The sequence below is a fragment of the Staurois parvus genome, unplaced genomic scaffold, assembly GCF_062004578.1.
Source record: "Staurois parvus isolate SC_StPar_1 unplaced genomic scaffold, SC_StPar_1.0 ptg000657l, whole genome shotgun sequence".
NCBI lineage: Eukaryota > Metazoa > Chordata > Amphibia > Anura > Ranidae > Staurois > Staurois parvus.
The window spans coordinates 5,286,733-5,310,378 of record NW_028318453.1 but is presented as its reverse complement, the minus strand read 5'-3'; the positions used below and the strand labels follow the sequence as shown (position 1 = coordinate 5,310,378).

Below are 23,646 nucleotides of genomic sequence, written 5' to 3'. Positions count from 1 at the left end.
ATAAAAAGTACGAAATTATTCTAGAACCAGTACACTCCAGAACACAAAATTTTTTTTCAGCATTACATTTGCCATTTCACCACCATCAATGTAAAACTATATATATATATATATATATATATATATATATATAAAAATTTATTTTCTGAGTTCTGTGATACTTCCAGGGCACACCAGAACCACAAGTCCTGATGAAACTCAGCAGGTCAGACAATAGCATCCACAGATTACTGTTCAGTTTAGCAAAGCTTAAAAAGTAAAGTTGGTGGTGCATTCTTTGAAGCCCAACATTACACGTACACCACACTAGTCTACCACCCCCCTCCAAGTCTCACTAAATCCTCAAATCTAAGATCACATAATTTAACGTGTTAAAAATCAACATTTTCAGCTGGAGGGGCTGCCTACAGTTGCAGCAGTCTATACTGAGTTGTTGTGCCTAATAACAATGGCAAAAAGCCTATACTCTCTTCTGCAAAATGATCTGACCTTACAGCCTACAGTCCAAGCAATGGTGTGCTTGGGATTTTCTATACACCTTTCTGCCACTCAACACGTACGCTAATGAGCCACTATAATAGCCATAAAGTGGAGCCAAGTAAAGAAGGTCACTTATCCTTTAAAGGCTTGTCATGCAAAGAGTGCTCCTTACCCAACAGTCCTTTGTCATTCTGGAGAAGGTTAACTGCATAAAATTGTAAACAATACTTGACTGTTCAAAACAGATTCACACATTTACATCTTGATTTGACTATCCTTTTGAAACACTCCATTCCGAGACCTAGAAACCAAGAATTCTTTAACATAGAATGAAAAATCATGTGCATTTACTGCTTGACCAGTAGCATAAACATGGACAATAAAATCATCTTGTATCGTGTAACATTTTATCACAGAAATTGCACTAATGCAAAATTTTAAACAAAAATAATTTCCTTTGTTGATTAAAATACACATTTGTTTCAACTTTTTTTTTTATTACACTTTTAATCCATTTCACAGTTAATATCTATTTACAAGTTCTTTGATTGTTTAACTTTGAGGCAGCAGATAAAGTTACACACCCACAGAAATTGAAAATGGCACACTGTTTAAATCTGTTTGGCTAGTGATGGATGACTAGTTATCTACATTATTCTACATCAGGTAAAGACACTAGCTGTGTAAAATGTAAAAGAAAAAAAAAAAAAGTAAAGGATGATTGCCATCAATGTGCAATGATATCTATGTCAAACAAACTATGGAGGCCACTTCATTTCAAAGAAACACACATTTCTCAGCAAATACAGTTCAGAAGAGTGGCTCTATATCCAGAGTCTTTTTTGTTGCCTGCAACCAGTCAGAGACAAGATATAAGCAGCCATTGGGAAACTTTGCAACATGTTCCACTCAACCAGAAACTGATGGTTAAACATCTTCCCAGAGATTATGCATTAAAAACAATGGAGTAACTTCTTCAAAAACATGTGCGCTTTTTAATACATTTCATTCTAATAACATAGAATTGCCTATTTACAAGCGCTTACATTGAATAATGCCCATACTTTGAAGGACACATCTTAGAAAAAAATATGATTGAGAAAAAAATGAAATCAGAAATCATTTTATTTATTAATCCAAAAAGCAACCATGAATGAATTGAGACACTGTTAAATAAAAAAAAATCCAGCAGCAATAGTAAAGTATTTTTAATGCTATGGCTGAGGTTCGTTAGGCATTAATTAGGCAAACAATCCCATTAAATGGCAGTTAGCACAAATTTCAATGATGAATGACCTCACAGTAAAGTAAAAAATGTAAGGAGAACTGAACTTTTGAATGGAAATACTAAAAATGTAAGCCTGTGTTAAAAAATAAACTCTTCCTCTATAGTGCCTTAACCTACCTTCCCTGCTCCTTTCCATTGTCTTGAGTTTAACATATTATTGTGGGTTACTGGGCAATCACTGATCATTGGCATCTGAAGTGTCAAGCTCTGCATTATGGGAGGGTATGGAGTCTTCTTACATACATATCTCTAAATAATAAGTTCTAGGAACTTCATGGTAGCTGCTGCACGGTTTGCACAGCAGATGGCATCAGGGAATGTCAGCAAAGGCACTAGTTGATGTCTACACAGGTTTACGTGAAAGTGGACCTTGCAGAAGAAGAAAAAAAACAAACAAAACACCTTACCTTACGCCTTGACTACTGGCACACTTGCCTTGGCAAGCGTGATGTCACTTTGCCTTCTCGCTGGATCCTGGGAAAGCTGAGGTTACCAATTCCAGTGGAAATTCACTCCTGCATAATGTTGCAGCATCATCTTGTGAGATGTAAGACTCAGCTTTGCCAAGATCCCACAGATGGGGATCAAATTATATGACTACAGAAAGCATCTGTTAGGCTGGAGTGTAAAGTATGTTTCACATTTTTCTTATGAGGTTTTATTTTTCTCTTTCAGTTAGAATTCTTGAAGGGAAGAAGGCGCTGTAAGGTAAGCAAACCTTGAATTTTCATGTAGGGCCCACTTTGACTATATTGAATTATAACCATGCTACATAAAATGTCAGAATAATAAACATCAATACTCCGACAATCCATGAAACCAATTTCAAATGAAATAATTTATTCAAGCAGAAAAGGATGATGCAGATAATCTTTGGTTATTACCACAGAAATCAGTGATAACCATGTGCTCAATTTTGCCTATTTAGTGATTGTGTCAAATATAGTAGAGATATAGAGCAATGCTGGAGCTACTATAATGGAAACGGTCATGTGACTTATTCCCCAAGTGTAATTATTTTAAATTAACATATTCACCATACTTTGTCAAATATAAAAAAATTGTTACATTTGTTTCAATATCAGGTTTGTAACCACAGTAATATTATCCTCTTCTTCATAGACCACGTTGTTCACATTAACTTCTATTATTTTTACTTTATTGTGAGCAATAAAAAATAACTTCTGCCAAAAAAAAAAAAAAATTCTTATGTGCATAGTATAAACTCCGATTTTTCTTTCACTTATAGTGCCTTTCTTTTTGCTTTAAACATAATACAATAAAATATAAAACCTTGATTTATTTTTTTGTGCAGAACACTAATGCATTTGCAAAGCATTTGTGAAATTGTTATATTACTGGATAAAACTTTTTTTTTTTTAAAGAGTCCGGTATTGTAGTGCAAATGGTATATTATATATTTGCAATATCATGTAGGCTTTCCTGTGAATGCATTAGACAGGCCCAGATCTTACGGTTAGATGGATGCTGGATTCACATGCTCTTCTCTTTGTAGTGGCCCCAAGTGTCATGTGGATCTTTTGCATGGCATGGAGCTGAAATTGCAGATTTTGTGTACTCAGAGAAAACCACAGGACAGGGCTACAAGTGGTATACTATTGCTATTTGTTGTCGCTGTTCTATGAGGGCCAAATACACTAAGAGAGGCAGCAGGCCACTGGCACTTTACCACGCAGTAATAAAGCTAGCGGGGTCAATATAATTGAAACTACTAAACATGGAGGGGTTTCCTAGATTTGTCCTGACAGTTTTAACTATAGTTCAGAAAAATTTTGATAGTCAAACATACCGGATTTCTAAACGATGGACAGTAAAACACAACATACAGATGTATCCTTCATTTAGAAAATGTTCTAAGTAGCCTTATAAGATTAAAATGGTCATACAAGTAAAAATCATGAGGAATGTGTTAGAAATTTTACATTCCCGATACCAAACATTATGTTAGGGTTTGCAGTAATTTCATAAGCTATGCTGTCCAGCGAGAATAAATAGAAGCTCTCATATATAGGCTCTTTGTATATCTGCCACTCAAATATCCTTTGTCAACAGTTATATTTTATTAGGTAAATTCTGCTTTGCTTTATGCTTTGAGAAGTGCAACATCCAGTGGGTGTTCAGTAAAGCTGCCAAGCCACTGTGGAGATGCTGCCATGGGCAACATAAAAGGCTCCTAAAACACTGAACAGGTCCTAGCGCCTTATGAGCTTTTGAAATTATGGCTAAACTGCTACGTTCCAACATAAAATTAGTCCCCAACTATTGTGGTACTACTAAAGCCAAGCTTTTAAAGGAAGTTGGGCAAATAAATCTGTAAAGTAAGTACTACAGAGTGCCTTCAAGGTATCTTTGTGATTAATGCTTTTTCTGTGTTGCCCTTGAGGCCCAAATCAGGGTACACTCAGCAAGCAGGTCTGGCTTTGAGGCTCACATTGGAGTTTAGGATCCTGTTCCCCAGCATTCTATAATGAAATGCACACCTCTCTCTAATGGTAACGTTTGAGCACTCAGGTTGAACAGAAAAAGCTTTGATCACAACTAAAGTGTAGTGTGTACTGTATGAGAATTGCATTAGTTGCTTGTGGTTATTTTTCAATGGCAGGTTAACTTTCACCGTTCTCTAGACACAACAGGTGAACATTTGGAAAAAGCAGTTCTAACTGCTAAACATACAATGTGTGCCAGCTTTCCATTTATTGTTGTGGATTTATGTATCACAAGTGGAAATAGATCTCGGAACACTTAAATATGAGGTTCTCTGTATGTTTTGTCAATTGATAAAGTAAAGCAAGTGGAAATGTGTATTTTTTTTTTAAAAGAGCTCTTACAAAAGGATGTAAGCATTTCCAAGACTAGCCATGGATGGATAGATCTTTTAGAGGAAATAAAACATGGACACCAAGCACAAAATCAAATTTCTCACAACTGATATAAATGGGAATTGTGGGTAAAACTGAATTTCCAGCTAGTTGGAGAATCATTCTTATGATTCTTTTCAAGAAAGGTTACCGGTCATTTATATTACAGGACAATAACATTTTTAAAAATCTGCTATTGTTCAATATGGAAAAGATCTGAAACATCCAATTACAGTAAAATTAGAAATTGTATAAAACTATCTTTATTAGGTTACTATATTTGCAATAGTAAATCAGGCCCAACGTTTGCAAAGACCATACAAGCACAGGCTACAAATTGGATAAAAACACTGAATTATGCACCTCATCTGATAGATACACAATTGGACTGGATCAGAACGTTTTAATTGCATCTGACTAAAATCCCTAACATGCATTTTGCAATCAGAAGGAAACTGTATGATCAGTGAAAATTCCAAACTGGAAATCTTACAACCAGATTTTTATAAGTATGTAGACCGTAAGCTCACCAGGTAGGTCAGGCTAGGTCTTAAAAATGCATGGCCAAATGTGAACTAATCTAATGAATGAACCTTAATGAGCTGACAGCAAAAACAGAATGATATGGTCATATGTCCATACAGTTTGTGCCATATCATTAGTATCTGATTTCTAGCGACTGGCAACAGGGGACCAGTTTTTGCATGGGACGAATGTATAAAGTTTAAGCCAACAGCTTATTGTAATGACCCAACATGACGACACATTTAGATGGATATTCTGAACAACACAAACAGCCAATATGTTTAATGTGCTATTTTTATCTGTTGTTAGATTTTCCCAGCAAGTTTAGGAGCCTAAAAAAGAAAAAAATGTTTGTATATTTGTACAATACAGCCACTGCCAACTGCCCTGTATTATGATTTAGAGCTGAATTCCAGGTGTTTTTTTTTTTACTATACAGTTACATTGGTCCTGTATGGACCAATGTAAGCATGCATATTCCATACCTGTGGAACCACTGTGGAAGCAGAGATTTACTGTACCCTTCTCAGTCATGTGCAGAGTGGCTGCCCTTATGTACAGTGAAGACAGCACACTAAACAAGTGTCTTGTATACTTTTTAGTGAATAAAAGGCAGTCTTTGATTGGAAAAAGTGGAGAAAAATTCATGATCTCCACCCTATCCAATCAGAGAAAGTGCTTTGCGATTGGTTGCTGTGCCAAATGTGCAACCCCCTGTATTTGCTATGCATAAGACCCTGGCGATCACAGATTCTCAACTGCCTCAGCTGTCCCTCAAGCATGGACCAATATAACCATACCTGGAGTTCAGCTCTTTAGTATAATTAGCTACTAATTTACATTTGATATTATTGACATTGCACTTTATTTTTTTAACTAGTGGAAAAAAAAAAAAAAAAGTACTACATAAAGTGTACAAGCATGGTTTACCAGCATTATTTATTTAATGTTATCCATTATATGTCAGCCCTTGTGGAAATATTGGTGACTTTTCTTCTGCTGTACTGTGCTTTGTAAGTGAATATCAGAATGGCACATTTTGATTGTCTACTTAAAAGCAGTGAATTAAAGGGTGCGTGGTTTTCATAAACAGAAAGCTCCACACACCCTGATCTTCACAGATATGGTCATTCTAGCCATTCACTAGAAGTGGAAATTTGCAGCTTGTCCCTTTATGTCAGGATTAGGATCAATTCACCAAAATAAATTATTATTTTCAAAAATGTGAGTTATTTTCAGATGAGAACTGAAATTTGCTGTCACATGCCTGTTAAAGCTTTGTGAATTGAGCCTATTGCCTGAACTACATCATGCAGGCGATACACAAAATGAAGACAGCTGCCAAATACTGTTGACAAAGGGCTGCACTGAGTGGCTTCATCAGTGGCATTCTGACACTATGGATACTGCTGGCAGCCACTTATAAAGAGAGGAAGCATATTCACTCCATTTCTATAAAGCTGAAAGTTCTTTAAATAAACAGTAGCAGCAACAACTCTAAAAGTGCTGTATGTAATTATAAAATAATGGTTATAGGGAGAGGCACAATATCTGGTATATGGCAAACTTTTATGACAACAAATAGTAGACCAGCTCCCTGCAGGAGCTCTACTTTTCTCTTCTAATCGTTTTCAATCAATATTTATATCACTAACAACAAAACATCCATTTTACTGACAACAGCTCAATACATTTGCACAAAGCAATACAAAAAAACAAAACATTTATGCCAACAAACTCAAATCTCTCTTTGGAGAAGTATAAAGAAATTTAGCAAAAGGAATATATGGCATGATCAATGGCACACTTTAAATTAAATATTTAGCGGTTTCCCTTTGATTTATAAATCCTGAAATTATCCTAAAAGATATAAGGCTGAAAAAATCTGTAGCAATCTCAAGTACTAATATAACATTATTCCCTACATTCAGAAAGGTTACACCTAATGAACTAAATATAATTTATCATCAACCATGTAATCTAAATTCAGTAAAGCTACCAAAAAAATGTGTTGCTCAATTTACACAATATATATAATATTTTCAAATCAGACTTTACCTTTAAAATACAACTCCAGCTAAAACATTTTTTTCTAGGTTTGGGAAAATGTGATAATGATCTTCTTATCCGAGAAACACAATAGGGTGTGAAAACTTATTTGACCAAAATGTGGAAAAATACAAATCTTTGACAGTTATCACCCTACTTCAATGACAACTGACATTTCCCCCCTTACTTTCAGGTCATATGAGAAAGGGTTATTTTTCTCAACCAGTACACATACAGAAGGCACAAGCCATATCGAAGTGTACAAGGGGGCCTGGATGAAGCCCTGAAACAAATTGGCTTGTCCTTTTTGAAGTTTTTGTGATGAAATAAACTCTTGATTTCTCTACATTTTGTCTGGTGCTCCTGTTTCCGTACCTCAAGCAAGCTTCCAAAAAACGTTCCCATTCCCAAAAGTAGAAAAACAACCTAGAGTGTCACATTTATTATACGGTACATCTCTGATAATATTAAAGCTTTAAAGAATATCAGTCTTTTGTAGTCTTCGTCTAAGAGAAGTGCTTTCCAGTTGTGCGACATATGTAATACATATTACCATACAAGACAAGTCAGTGCCTGATGAATATATGTCACTATAGAGATCAAAATTGGATATTCAATTGTTATGCATCTGCATAATGCCTACAACCAGTGGTTCTCACATAGTGAACTTGTATCTCTATAAAAATCAATTCTTATGATGGCCAGTTATCTCTGTTAATTGTAACGTTGGCCTGTAGTACATGAGCTCAAACAAAGCTCAGAGAACTTGCTATATGTTCACTGCAAATACTGATGCTATCTATAACAACTTATTGCTGAGTACAGCCACATTATGTAATAAGGGAACTGTAATAAGAGAACTGCATGGCTAACACCTGTATCCATATAGCTGCATGTCAGATGGAAGGAATTTTTTGTAAACAATATGACAATCTTCAAAGCAGAACTTCACTTTCTCAATCAGCATTGGATATTTTTAATTCTTATGCTGCTAGCAATAGTAAATAGATAGGAGAATATATCATTTACACGTTTTAAACTTTTTTTTTTACATTTCTTAAGTTACTTCGTGGTTTCCATGCCTAGACAAATGATGTCATACATTCCAGGAAACGTCAGGAGGGGTTTGCTCAGCTAAGCACACCCTCTGCCTGCATGCCTGAACTAAGGGCAGATGGATTCCAAGAAGTAATGCTACATAAATCAACTGCCCTTACTCAAGATGGCCACATCCAGAAATGCTAAGGGGGGTGTTTTTCAAAGCGATTTCTCAGCAAAATAAAGCATTAAGACATAGATGGATGGGGGGAGTTTGCTTTGAATATGAACAATGAATTAAAAAGGGTTTTTGAATCAAGGAACTCAGATGCAGTGTAGTTCCGCTTTAACTGTATACTCAACAGACATCATAGCCTTGGCCAAGATTCTCAGATAAAATTTGAATACATTTATAGATACTATTAGCTCTTTTTAAACATGCAAATGTTTACCTTTAATGCAGGTCATACACATTATGATAAACAAATGATCAATCATAGATTTGGCAATTTCAAAAGTAATTTTCAACAGAAGTAAAAAGACAAAAACAATTTTCTGCCAGAACAGATTGTTCCTTTGCAATGAAAGCAATCATTTGCTGTCAAACTATGTACTTTAATTATTTTCTGAAAGATATGATTCTTCAACCAACATGATAATTATATTAAAATAGTTTTGTTACATGTATGGCCAAAATACGACTGACATGACTGTGAAAAATCATTGTGTAAAGGAAGGTTTTTTTTTAAAAAAAAAAAAAACTATTTAAGAGGCTGTCTGCACAGTGACTGCACAGTGACTGCACAGTTGGAGCAGTGCACCTTCCTGCTAATTAGAGGGTTAATCAAACCCTACAAGCAGCTGTGTGCATTAACAAATGCAGCCCATTTCAAACAGGACTTGACTTTTAAAACTCTGGCTTTGCCCAAAATGTGGAGCCAACCCCTGCTCCCGTATAAAAAGGGATAATGCTTATTTGGTCCAGGAGGATACTAGAGAGAATTACTGATCCTATTCCACAAGCTTTTTCCTTTCTACCGGCAGAAGTGAAGCCTTTTTTCTTAGTTGTGTCACCTCCATACTCACCAATATCATCACATACAATGCAAGACTAGGGACCACTGCTAATCCAACATTTGTATGTGATGACAGATTCAGTCCACATTCCAGGGTGAGACAGAATACTGGAGTGCTGGGGACTGTGGAGGTGAAAATGACTCTTTATGAGAGCTCCCTAGACTAAACAAGAATTATAGTCTGTATCAAGTACTTATGCTAGGGGTTTTAATCATCAATGCAGTGTGCTATACTTGACAATTACACAGCAGCATTAACATTCTCATTCAACACAATGTTCATCACACTAACAAAATCTTAAAACTGCAAAAGCCTTGGATTTGTAGGAAATGGAGGAAGAGTATGAATGGTTACCAATTCAGTGATTTTAATTGTAAGCTTAACCATAGGGTTGGCAGTTGAAATTATAAATATGTCAAATGTTTTATGTGGCATTTACACAATACCATTTTCTGTTATCCACCAAAAAAATAACTATTAACAGTCTTGTGGTGCCTGATAAACAATGTTGGCAAGTCAATTTTGGAAAGCTCTGTTACTCTGGGCATCAATTTTAGAAATTAAAATGTTCCCTATGTGCCCAGGTCTAAGCCTCAGACATGATGTTCTGCTCAGTCCGACATGATCAAAGCTCATGACACACAGTTGTATGGTACACAGTGGATTTTTCTAAAAGCAATGAGCAAAGTGTTAAACATCTAGTTTTCTAAATATAATATTTTCCAGTTTGTTTAACTCTTGTGTGAATGTGCAGAAAAAAAATTTATATATAAAAATATATAATTTTTTAATATAACCCACACATTGTATGTTTCCCATTTCAATAGGAAATCCACCTTTTATAATTTTTAATATACTATTGACTATTCGATACAAGGAAGCGATTTCAGGCACAGAACCTGCTGGCCATCCTCTGAATATCATCAATATAGGTACCAAATACTACCCAGCTAGACATACTGGAACTCCAACTAAAGGTGTTTAGATTTTTGAAAGAAGGCGAGAGAAAGTTAGAAACATTATCAGGTTTTTAAAAATATTTGTCTAAGGACATTTTGAGGAGACTAACTCTGTCTTACTGTAACAGTGACCAGTCTTACAAGGACAGGAAATGAGCAAAAATCCACCCAGGAGGAACACAGACAGCTATGAAACCTAACGCCAACCTAATAAAAAGGTGTTATTATTGCTGTTACCCTGCTGGAGGGAAAGCCCCTCATTTTCTGTCCCAGGCAAGAAATCACTCCAAGTGTGAAAGAGCAATTAAAGTGTTACTAAACCCAGGACCCTGCATTCACAATATCTGGTCTCCTACAGTACATACTACATGGAAATGCAAAAAACCGCTAAATACCTTTTCTCATCAGCAGTATATAGCAGTCTTGTGACTTCATTTAGTGTCCAGCTGAGCACTGGTTAATCTTGCAGGAGGAGTTTTTATTTTCCTCTGACTGTCCTATGAGGCTGAATGACCTGAAGCCAAACTGAGCATGTGCAGAGTGCCTCCTAGGGCTCTGTACTAGTAGCAGATGGATTGGGGACAGAAGGGGAGAATCAGAGAAGACAGGATCAAACAGCCTTTTTACACAATGCAGAGGATGAGCTCCTTTGGTTCTACAGCGAGTATAACAAGCATGCTTTACTGCATATAGACACTGATTTTACTGTTGTGGAGTTAGTAACACTTTAGAAGTGTTTCCATCTTTTCTCTACCTCGTCCACAAGAAAATAGTCCATGCTGGAGTACCATTTTCACCCTTCCAGGACCAGAGTTATCAACTAGTGACAGCCCATGTGTGACACTAAGAAGGGTGAAAGGTATTAAAACAGTGTGGTCAGCATGCATATTATAATATAGAATTATAATATTATAGCATAGTCAAGTTACATACCATGGTCTCCCCCCCAGTACTGGCAGTATTCCACTGAATTCAAGTGTGGCTGACTCCCAGCAGAGAAACATCCATACTGGGGGACCTGGATACTGGAATCTCTTTTCTTCTATATCACTTCTCAGGTTTGGTATTGTATATAACAGTTGGATGCTTACTGTACATTGCTTTGTATCTGCCTAAGTCTTTAAATAAAGGTTTATGAAAATAAACAGCTTCCAATTCCCATAATATTAACATCAAAATTGTTTTTGGAAATTGTGACTCCTTCAGCATTTTTATATTGTTAATGCAATGTGCTATTCTTCCACAACTATGTGCCTTTTATGGAGAACAAATGCTGCATTCAAGTTTGACAGTTATTTTGGGAATGCGCTGGGTATTAAAATATTTTGTATTAGGTCTCATAAGAAAAATATATGTTAATGTATACACCTTGCTTATTAAAAAAAATCTTAAATGGTTTCAATATGGTATATTCATATCATGATATATGTTTTATGTTTCTCATTACTGGTAAAGCCTTTTCTTTGATTCTCCGTTATGTGTATATATTGCACTGTTCTTCCGATCATACACAAATATATTTATTTAAATATAATAAAAACAAGTCAGTGCCCAGTTACAGTGCCTCCATTACCCATGACACTGGAGTGTTCCACTAATTTTATTCAAAGCACAGATATATCATCACAGTCACATGACCTGGTCATCACATGACTGCAACATGCCAAAAGAATGTCTGTGGACAACTGCCACCAAAAAGATTAAAATAAATAGAAAAATATATCTTTAGAACTGCATGCCCTAAACATTATAATACTGTAATTGTACATGCAAACTACAAATGTACAATGCTGCTGTAATAAGAAATTACACTTCATTTATTTCTAGCTACTTTTATAGGCACTTAAAAAGAAATGAACTATTAATAAATGAATGGATTACCTCAGCTAACAGATCATAACATTAACTGGCGAGGATGGGTAATAAGACACACTAACAACCTCTTTGTATGTGGGCTCTGAACTCCTCCTAGAATTTCGCAGCTCAGACCACCTTTAAACATTTAGCTATGAATATGGTAGTACGTCCAAACTCAGGCCCTCAAGGATTGCCAACAATGTAGAGGCCAAACTATACAGACAATTCTAAAGTCAATTGCACAAATGACACGACTAGTGATTTCATTAGACGCTCAAGAACTTGACACTGACGTGACATGAACATGTGATTCATTGCACATTATCAGGTAATGCTGATCATGTGATCAATCTAAGGCAATCTCTCCAAAAGCGTGACTGTTTAGCAATCACAAAAGGAGTCAGCAGCATGTACTTCGGAAAGACTGATGCAGAAATCAGATGATGTCTGGTTATACGGATTACGTGACTGAAAATTGCATGAATAGTTTGTGCCTAAACATTTCACATATACAGATAGCAGCACAGCTGTATTAGTTAGAATTCGCTTGTGGAGTCTGTGAAAATAACTGAAAAACATGCAAATCCTTAAGTTCACCTGAAGAAAGATCATTTCTAGCCATCCACAGCAACCAGGCTGTCTTTTATTCTCTTTCGCTGTACTGGACAAATAGAATTGACCCTTTGATTGTTGGGCAAAAGGGCTTTCTTCAGACGGACCATAATCTTATTGGGAATGGGAGGGCTAGTTTGGGATTCACAAGGTTAATGTTTTTAGCTCCCTGTGTAGCCTACTTGCTCCTGTAAGAATGTGATCATTTTGGAACCTTTTTGCATTACAATTGTATTACACCATAAAGCTTACTTAAGGTGTTCCTAAACTCAAAAACAAAAATGTAATTATATTGCAGCCTACCATCCTTAGACAAGGTGGCATCATTTTTTTCTTCCTATCCTCATGTAGCAATGCACACTCCATTTTACCAATTAGGAGAGCCATAGTTTCCACCCTGACTGGACTTCAAACATGAAGGATGGGGAAATTAGTGGCTTACAGAAGGAAGTTACAGAAGGCAGGGAAAAGATTGTTCTGTGCTTCCAGATCAACTCACAGGAAGTGACAGACACCATTTGTGACAAGTTCAATGGGTATTTTCTGTACTTGAAGAAAAATGCTTTTAATCTAAAAAAAAAACAATACAGCGACCACATCTGGTAAGCTGCAATATATTTTTTGGGGGGTTTACATATCCTTTACTAACTAGGTACAATGAGCACATATGTAAAATGCTCAATTTGAACTCACTATGAAAATATCAAAAATCCAATTTTGAACTTTGTATGATTTTAAAATGGAGCACAACTGAGTATATAAGCAAGAAGAGCCCTTTCACAACTCCTCTGCATTTTCATTTGCTGCATGTGTATTTGATGCATTTTACATTCATTTTAAATGCAGTACCATTTACCCCCATTGAGAAAGCACTTTTTGGATACTGCACTACATGCAGCACATTAAAACACAGCACTTTGTCTTGGAATACCTTCAAAGAAGATTCTTAAATGTCGAGCAATGTATGAAGAGATACTGACAATTTTTACTTGCGTATGTAATATTACTTTGTGCCATCCAGTGGGGAATAGATGGTATGTGTGTGTCTGACCTGCCCACATATGGAATTTCTGAGTAAACAGATTATGGGAGTATGAAGGGTTCAACTATAATTAAATAAAATAAAGGTGTTCACCAGTTAAAGATCAGGAAATAAATTTGTAATTTAGCATTTGTTTTTCTATTAAACAAACATTAAACACATAACTTGAGATACCTCCTCAATCCCCTCTTAATAGCAGGCACCCATCTGTATGAACAGTAAAGCAACAGAACATTTGATGTGAAAACATTGTAGATTGATTATCGCAGGAGGGAAAAGGATTGTGAAGTAGCTCTGAGCTAGGGGTCCCACATATGAAAAGCAAACAATGCAACAGCCCAAAAAACTCATAAAAGGTACCAAGGGACAACAAATATTCATGACATATGTATTAATACCAACAGATCTGGACTGCTCATTTTAGATTAAGGGTTTTGTGAAATAGATGAACCTTCACCTGCAAGAGGACAGACTTCTGGAGATACAAAGATTAATTCTGGCAAAGTTACAACACTCTTGGCTGCAAGACCAAAACGGTCCCTGGAATTCACTAAGGATAGTTACCAACTAAGCTTCTACAATTATTACCAAGTCTGCTAAAGTAGACATGGTGAAAGTGCCTTTGAAATCGGGGAACATTTTCTGAGATGAAGGCATCTCTCTGGCCTCACTTGTGCAGTTACTGCAGTTAATACATAATTGTATTTTTTCTCTCCCATAAGAAGCAGTGAAATCTGTAGAGAAACCAACAGACAGCAGACGCTAGTAGTCCAGATAGAAAGTTCAATAACGCCATTTTTTTTCATTAAGAAAAGTGAAACACCCGTAAAGACAAAAATTAAAAAGCACAAAATATTAACAAAGAAATGAAAACAAAAAACACACAAAAAAATGAATGTTCAAACTTTCTTGCATGGATCATCTCATACTACCTAAATTGCTGGCTGCACTCTTCCCGTCTTGTCCCTCGTAACACAGCTTGGAGAAAATACTGAGATTCTGTTTGGATGTAATGCTCCTCAGTTAAAGCCACGAGACTGAGGTAAGACAGTATTTGATTTGTGCTAGGAAACAGTAACCAAAACGAATGTACATCCCTTGATCCCAACTGTCCTGCAGAAAGAAGTGTTGAGAAAAATGGATGTGTATTTTCGGTAAAATCTTCCTTCCTGGTGAAGTCAAATGTATATATTTTTGGGTCTGGTTAATCAGAATTGATACCACTTCTTTTCTTTGTATTTTATCATCATCTGCAAAACAGAAAACAAAAATCAGTATTTTCAGGCAGGAAAATAAAACTTAGCTCATAATTCTATCCACATTTTAAACATACCTAGATGTGCATTTAAACAATTTTATTTTCTAACTTTGATGGAATTGTAACAAAAACTGTCTCAATGTCACATAATCCCTGATCATTAGCAATCAGGCTAAGAATAGGATGAAAAAGCGAAGTGAAAAAAGTTCATGAAATAATTCTTAACACAAACATGAAGTTCTGCTTCCCAAAAAGATACTCTATACTCCTGTGCAATGTGTTTCTCCACCAACATGAAGGTCTATGGACAGATCATTGCCTCTTTATGACAGCCTTCAGATTATAAAGGTCTAATCACACTTGCTCCCATCATGAGGTCATATAGACGTAACGCGTAGGACGGAGCACTGGGTGGTATCTTGCTTGCAGAAGGAAGGTCAGTTCTCCAAAAGTAAGCCCGATTGTTCATGGTTCTTTGAGACCTGTCAGTCTCTGAATGAAGTGGTGAACCGCGGGAACCATCCTGCTCCGACAGTGAATGCTTTTTTCTTCTGTCCTATTGTGAGAGCAGTATTTTAAGACATTATACACACAGCACTAGTAGCTGGTTCTTTGTTTTTTTTTTTTTTATATCCTGTATTTGTGTGGACCAATTGGGAGTGTACCAAGAAGCATGAATAAGGAGTCTTCATGATGGCTGATCCCAGCTCATAGATGGGAGCAAGCGTGATTAGACCTTTATAATCTGAAGGTCATTCTAAAGAAGTGAGAATCTGTCCATAGACCTTCATGGTGGTGGAGACACATTGCAAAAGAGTGTCTTTTTTTGAAAGCTGGACTTCATGATCGTTTAACAAATTCTTTCACAAATGTTTCACTTTTTTTTATTACTTCTTTTATTTTTTCATTGATCGACTCATGGAATCCCTTGTGTGAGGAGTGGGTGTCCTTTCCTTCAGCCATTTTATTGTTCTTCTGTTGCTTTTTTTCCAGCAGATTGTAATGGAATCTGGTCTCTTAAAACCACAAATATATGCATAGATACGGATAGCTGCATAAAGAGCCAAGCTCAGCTGCATGTAGATAAAGTCTTGATTGAAGACAATCTCAAAAAAGAAAATGGCTAGTAAAAGAATTAAACTTTCTTAACCACTGGCCTACATGGTCAATCCTGACATTTCTCTTCTACATGTAAAAAAAAAAGAAAAAATCTGCATTTTTTTTCTCAAGAAAATTACTTCGAACCCCCAAACATTCTATATTTTATTTAAGCAGAGGCCCTAGAGAATAAAATGGTTTTTGCGCAGCTGTTTTTCAAAACGCAATTGATTTTGAAAAAAACTAAAAAACAAAACGTTAATGAGTTTTATTGCACAAAAACACAATACTCAATTGTTTAGTAAAATATCAAAGATGATGATATGCCAAGTAAATAGATATTGAACATGTCACACTTTAAAATTGCACACACTCGTGGAATAGTGACTAACTATAATACTTAAACTCCATAGGCGAAGCTTTAAAAGCCTTTACTGGTTAGAGTTAGAGGAGGTCCAGAGCTAGAATTATTGCTCTTGCTATAACATTTCTTGAGATACCTCATGTGTGGCGTGAACACAGTTTACGTACAGTCATGGCCAAAAATATTGCCTGTTGTGTGTCTCAGTGTGCCACATGGAGCATGGAGAAGAGAAAGTGCAGCAAAGAATTGCATGAGGATTTAAGAACACAAATTGTGGAAAAGCATGGACAATCTCAAGGTTACAAGTCCATCTCCAGAGATCTTAATGTTCCTGAGTCCACTGTGCACAACATTGTCAAGAACTTTACAGCCCATGGCACTGTAGCTAGTAGCCCTGGACGAGGAAGAAAGAGAAAACCTAATCAAAGATTGTGTAAAAATTGATAGAGGTTCCACCTTTCAAACAATCCTTTATTGCAAATTCAAGCTGACCTTCAGGCACAGAGTACAACTGTGTCAGCTTGCACTATACATCGCCATAGAATGAAAAGGGATGCTATGGTAGGAGACCCAGAAGGACCCCACTGCTGACACAAACAAATAAAAAGCCAGAATGAAGTTTGCCAAAACTATACCTGAGGAAGCCACAATCCTTTTGGGAGAATGCACTGTGGACAGACTAAACAAAAATGACAGTTTTTTTTGGCGAAGCCCATCATTTTATCATTTTCAGAAAAAGAAATGAGGCCTTTAAAGAAAAGAATAGTAGTCCATACAATCAAACATGTGGAGGGTTAACTGATGTTTTGTGGTTGCTTTGCTGCTTCAGGCACTGGATGTCTTGACTGTGTGCATGGCATTGTGAAATCTGAAGACTAAAAAATTCTGGGGTGCAATGTAGGGCCCAGGGTCAGAAAGTTTGGTCTCTGTCAGAGGTCTTACAGCAGGACAATGACCCAAAGCAAATGTCGTAACGCACCCAGAAAAGACCATGCACTGGAGCCTTACTGAACTGGCCAGCAACGAGTCCAGATCTCAATCCCACAGAGCACTTGTGGAGAGATCTCAAAACAGCAGCTGGGAAAAGGAATCCTTCTAATCTGAGAGACTTGGAGCAGCTGGCGTAAGAATAGTGGTCCAAAACTCCAGGAGAGAGGTGTAAGAAACTCATTGATGGTTACAAGAAGCAATTCATTTAAGTTATTTTTTTCAAGGGGAGTGCTACCAAATATTAAATTGAGGGTGCCAATAATTTTGTCTAGTGCATTTTGGGGTTTTGCATGGAATGTGTGTCAGATTTGGCTTTTTGTTTCTTCACTTTTTTTTTGTGTCATACCAATACAAACAAAAGAAATAAACAGGAGAATGCCTAAACATTTGTAATCGCAATAATTTTCAGGGTTAAGTGGTGTATTTGACAGAACTGCAGGGGTGCCAATATTTTTGGCCATGACTGTATGCGTGCATTACCTACGTAAGTGTTCACGTTGGTGTGCAAGCACAGGAGGAAGGGGTATGTTGAGCTTTAATTTTTCTAAATTTTACTTTACTTTTTTTTTTTTTTTTAAACGGTCTTTAATTTTTCTTATCAACTTTATTGCCAACACAAGGGAAGAACATCTTCTTTGACTGCATGGGCCGTGACAGGTCCTCTGTATGGAGATATCTAGGGTCTATAAGACAACAGATCTCCCCTCTGGTCTCCAAAGCAGCCGATCAATCCCAGATCAGTCTAATTGGCTGATTCACTGGCCAGCAGACACATCCAAAACCAGAAGTGACAAAACACTTGTTCCAGTGCTCGATCATCTCTATGGTCAGCTGTCTGCTGCAGTCCTGGGCTCCCCAGTGGGACAGGAGAGCAAGGAACAGGGGTGAAAGGGGTAAAAGCATTCCAGTGACAATTTAGCTGCTAGGATTATTTTTACAGTGTTCAGCATCACCGGCTAAAAACACCGATACCAGGTTCATGGCTGCAGCCACAAACACCACATTCCAGCTTCAACTAGAGGATGTATAACCTATGTCCTCCAGTGATGAAGCGGTTAAAGTGTCAGAGTGTCACATTTACACAGCATGATTCTGACTCAGTGGGAGCCTAAATGCAAGCTACTTTCAGAAGAAACTGATAAACAATAACAGAATAATTTTATTTCCAGGCCCTCCTCTACAAATGGTTAAATGATCAATAGGTGGTATTAAACAAGGGAGGTAAGGTTACTTTACCAATGTTTTGGACCCCAGCATGATAATGCATTTTTATCTAGATAACTTTTCAGATAAACAAATATTATCAATGCATTAAATAACATGGTATTTGCAATACCTCATGAGCTTGCTTTGAAAAGGAATCTGCACTTGCAAGCATGGCAGCTGTCTTATCTTCTAATTCTCCTAGCTTCTGTCCTCTCTCGTCCAGGGCCAACCTAGCACGTGCTAAGTCACCAGCAACACCAGATGCTGCTCCTTTAACTCCTTCAATGCCCCCAGGTCCAGGAATGTGCTGAGCAAGGCTCCGTGATGCTTTCCCAGATGCGGTTTCTCCAACTACAATATGGAAAGTAAAATGTAATAATTAAAAACTTAAATAAGTCCTACAGGAATGTTACCCGAATTGTGCTATGTGTGTGTATACACCTCCACCTTATTAATAACAACACATGCAGCGCTACAAATGGTTAATATAAAGTAACATATAAAGTAATAAGTGATGGGCTACTGGTGCTTACTAGTGATTGATAAGTGTCCTCATAACATGATACAATAGTCCCAATAAGCCGTGCAAAAGTGGTTGACTCCGTGCTGAAAAGTGTCTAATATTATGCACTCACCAGAAAGCGCATAATATGCGCATTTGAGTTGTCAGACCACTCCTGGTCCTAGAAAGCTGAACCTGTGTGGATCATCTGGCAAGCTGTCACTCTGATGGGGATAACCTTTTCCTTGGCCAGCAGGGGGATTCCAGACATCCAGAGACCCTTAACACTGATCCAGGTTCCTCACCCAGGGCACTCATATGAGGTATCCACCAGGGTTGTAGTCTCCACCAAGTGCTTCCAGCTCTCCTGCCCTGGGCAGATGATCCACACAGGTTCAGCTTTCTAGGACCAGGAGTGAGACCACCTCGTTTTAGGTGTTGTATTGAGGTAAAAATGACATTATTCGTTTTTATTCAGTATTAAATTTTCTCTCACCATCTACTATACATTGCTGTATTACCTTCTTTTCACAGAATCATCGTCGCTAAATCTGATTTAACATACTCACATATGTACTGTGAATCCTATGAGAATATATAATTAAACAAAAATGTGAAGCTAACTGTACAAGTATAGAGAAAGTCTAACATGCCGTAAATGTCAGACTTCTGGTTTGCACCAGTACTCTGATTACCTCTGCAATGGCAGCTCCCATTCTTCCATACTGAGAGGTTCATTTTAATTTACGTACCATTTCAAAGATCTGAAAAAATATATATGAAGAGAAAATATAAAACTCACAGAGATCTTCTCGGTCGAGTGATTGTGCTCCACCTCCAAACAAGCCTTTAAAGAACCCTCTGTTAGGGGCTTCTGGTGTTTCGACAGGTGTGAACAGTTCCCCTAGCATTTCCTAAAAAAAGATACACACAGACTTAATTGCTTGGAGTTTCTGAGGAAGTAATTTATGGCAAGTCTTCTTTATCATCATATATATTAAATTGCCTATGTATCATTTCACTAGAAAGTAATGCAGATGAAATATGATATAAAAGCTTTTTCATGCCAACATAAGAGTGCGTCGATATGTTCTATTACACCTTACAAGATATTTAGTTCTCTTTGTAATTTCACAATAACAGGATTAGTGTTCTGCTGCAGTTTATTAGGAGACTGGGCAGACCTTTGCAATATGTAATATCAATAATCATTTGATCACTTTAATATGAAATGGTTATATTTTATCAACATTAAATCACAAATACACATGATAAAAAAAAATTAAACTTTGAAAAAAGTGGAACTAAAATGTTCAATAAATGTTATTAAATCTCTTAACATGCCATTTTCTGCTGTGTACTCATTTACATTCTGCATACTAGCACATGTACAGTGTATGCTGCATTCAAGGCATGCCTCTGTTATTAAAGGTCACTGTGTGCTAATGACAACTCTCAACCGATCTTTTAAATCTAAAGTGCAGGTGAGATCTAATGTTGCCCTTGTAGTGGGGCTCTCCCCACACTAAGAGTCAAAAGGATTAAATTAAGAAACTGTAATGCAATGCAGTTTACTAATCTTAAAGTAAAACTAAAAGGCAAAACCTTTTTTTCTTTTTTTAGTTTTGGCCCGAGTGTACAGCAGCCTGTCTGACAGAAGCCAGCCTGATGACTGGATTTTATCAAATGGGCATGCTGGAAAACCAGCATACAATCAGTTCTTACAGCCAGATGGCTGTGAGTGCTGATCAGTGTGTACTGTTACTGGCCGCACTAACATTGCTTAACATGTAAGACTACTTTATAGCCTACACAGGGGGACCACATTCTAAGGAGTACCTTCAGGCTTTTTAGGAGCATAAATTACACAGCAGCAGTCGAGGGGGTACACATGCTGCAGCTGCAATGCTTTGCATCCCCAGGAAGAATTACAACCCCTGATGCTATTGGCAGGTGTTCTTATCTGACATCTTGTCTGTCATGCCTACAAGTTAAAGGAAATTTCTCAAGTGAGAACTGTTGCTATTATAGATATGCTCATTGGAGGATTTCCCTTTTATTCCTGTTCTGGTGATAACTGGAAAATGTTGCATTTCGCTTTCTAGAACAGTGATAAAAAGGTCACTGGGACAATTAGGAAGGGTGGATCCCCACAGCAAGGACACAGACAGCAAAAAACTTAACTGGGTTCTAACCTATCCCTTCTCAAGTTAAACCTACAAGAAAATGTTGGATTTCCTTATACTTAAATACTACATGGTCATCCAGGTAAGGTTTAATTTTACTGTTGCTATTTCTAACTATGCAGCTCTCCTGTTAAGTTTGTAGTGGCATTTGGTCAATATATTGTTTCCACTCCTGAAATGTATATTGACTAGTTATTTGGTTCTAACTTTAATATTAAACATTCCTAATTTATAGAACAACTACATCAGTCAGCAAATCGAAAGAAATTACCTGTAGGTTCTCACAGGTTTCTTGGCTGTAGGTGATTCTCTGGATTTCAGTAGCTGAGACCAGATATAACGCCTGCCCATTGTTCGTGAAGCAGAATGTTCGGGCTATCCTCATGTTGGTTATCGGCAAATAATTTACATCCAACAGCGGCCTTAAACTTGGCAAACTTTAGAAAGCAGAACAGACAAGTTTAAACTGGTTAAAGTTACAATACAATAATACAGCAAACTGTTTGCTAACTCTTGCTGTGAGTAACATTTTTTCATTACATAAGAATTTTGATAGAAGAAAATCTGCATGTGCTTATCTTACCAATTTAAGACATAGGTTGCATCTAGAAGACAATTCCAGCCAAACAACTAAATACACAGGTAAAAAACATGGATAGAAACTCTTACCTGACAAAAGATTGTGTTGTACTAAATGGCTACATGGCATAAGAAAGCCTGCATTTTTGTGCCACTGTATTACCTACTCTGTACACACAGGAACACACAACATTCCATTAAACAGGCTACAAAATATTTGTGTATGTAAAACCACACACTAATCATATATGCTTTAACCTAATAAAGCAATTTTACAAAGTAATTTTTTTGTACATTTTTTTAAATTACTTTAGATTAAATAAACTTAGAGCCATTCGAAAAGTTTATAAAAAAATTAAGGGGACTTAAAAAGAATATCAAATCCATTGAAATCGCAAATTATAGCTCTAATGATAGCAATGAATATTAGAAAGGCTGCTCGCACCAAAGTTTTTTATACCATATGTGGAGTATTTAAAGTGTTACTAAACCCAGGGCCATGCATTCACTATATCTGGTCTCCCACAGTACACAGAACATGTAAGTGCAATTATTTTAAATTAAACGTCTAAATTAAACTGCTAAATACCTTTTCTCATCAGCTGTTACAGCAGTCTTGTGACTTTACAGTGTCCAGCAGAGCACATGTTAAAGTTTGTAGGAAGAGTTTTCATTCTGCTCTAGGATGAAGAACCCCTGACCGGTCTGAATATTAATTGGCCCTGTGCTGACCACATAAACCCCCCCCCCCCAAACCTCTCTAGCAATACACACCAAACTGAGCATGTGCAGAGCGACTCCACAAGATATGTCTTATCAGGAGCCTCCCCTTTTCCTGTGCCCTCTGGAATGCTCGCTCTGTCTGTAACAAACTCACCTCTGTCCATGACCTTTTTTATCATAAACTCCTTTAACTTGCTTGCAATTACAGAAACCTGGCTTCATGAATCTGACTCTCCCTCTCCTGCTGTCCTCTCCCATGGTGGTCTCCTCTGGACTCAACTCTCCCAGCCCTAGTGGACAGAAAGGAGGTGGAGTAGGAATCCTCCTATCCCCTCAAAGCACTTTTCAGGTCCTCCATTCCCTCTCTCTGTCCCTCTCCTAATTTGAAGTTCACTGTATTCGTCTATTCTCTCCAGTTTCTTTAAGAATTGCTGTGATCAATCGTCCTCCTGGACCGGTATCAAGCTTCCTTGATGACTTCTCTGCCTGGATGCCTTACTTTCGCTCTACTGAAATTCCCACTATCATTCTTGGTGACTTCAACATCCCTGTTAATCTGAACACTCCTGCTACCTCTAAACTTCTGAGCCTAATCACTTCTTCTGACCTAAAACAATGAACACATGCTTCTACTCACTCGAATGGTAACTTCCTCAACCTTGTATTCTCCTACCTATGCACTCCTTGCAACCTCACCAACTTTCCTCTTCCTCTCTCTGATCACTCCCTTATTAGCTTCACTCCCTCCTCGGCTTCCTCCTCGTCTTCCAACTACCAAACAGTTACCCATAGAAACCTTAATTATCTTAACCCTTCTCTTATTTTTTCGGAAACAGATGGTCTCTGACAAAATCTCAGCCCTGTCCTGCCCCAACCTGGCCACTTCTGTCTACAACAGTTCACGGTCATCCATCCTGGACACATTGGCCCCCCC

At 37.2% G+C, this 23,646-nt stretch overlaps 1 protein-coding gene across 4 annotated transcripts in view; it reads right to left on the bottom strand.

The window, feature by feature from the left end:
• Positions 1 to 956: 956 nt before the first annotated feature.
• STXBP5 (syntaxin binding protein 5) overlaps positions 957 to 23,646 on the bottom strand; it is a 488,403-nt gene continuing 465,713 nt past the window's right edge. For all 4 annotated transcript variants that reach the window (XM_089694278.1, XM_089694280.1, XM_089694279.1 and 1 more), the window contains 4 exons: positions 21,682 to 21,847; positions 20,027 to 20,138; positions 18,853 to 19,073; positions 957 to 15,056 (listed from right to left, as the gene is read on the bottom strand). In XM_089694278.1, coding sequence (XP_089550404.1) covers positions 15,015 to 15,056; positions 18,853 to 19,073; positions 20,027 to 20,138; positions 21,682 to 21,847 — 541 coding nt within the window. In that variant the 3' untranslated portion in view covers positions 957 to 15,014. The remainder of the gene's footprint in view (positions 15,057 to 18,852; positions 19,074 to 20,026; positions 20,139 to 21,681; positions 21,848 to 23,646) is intronic.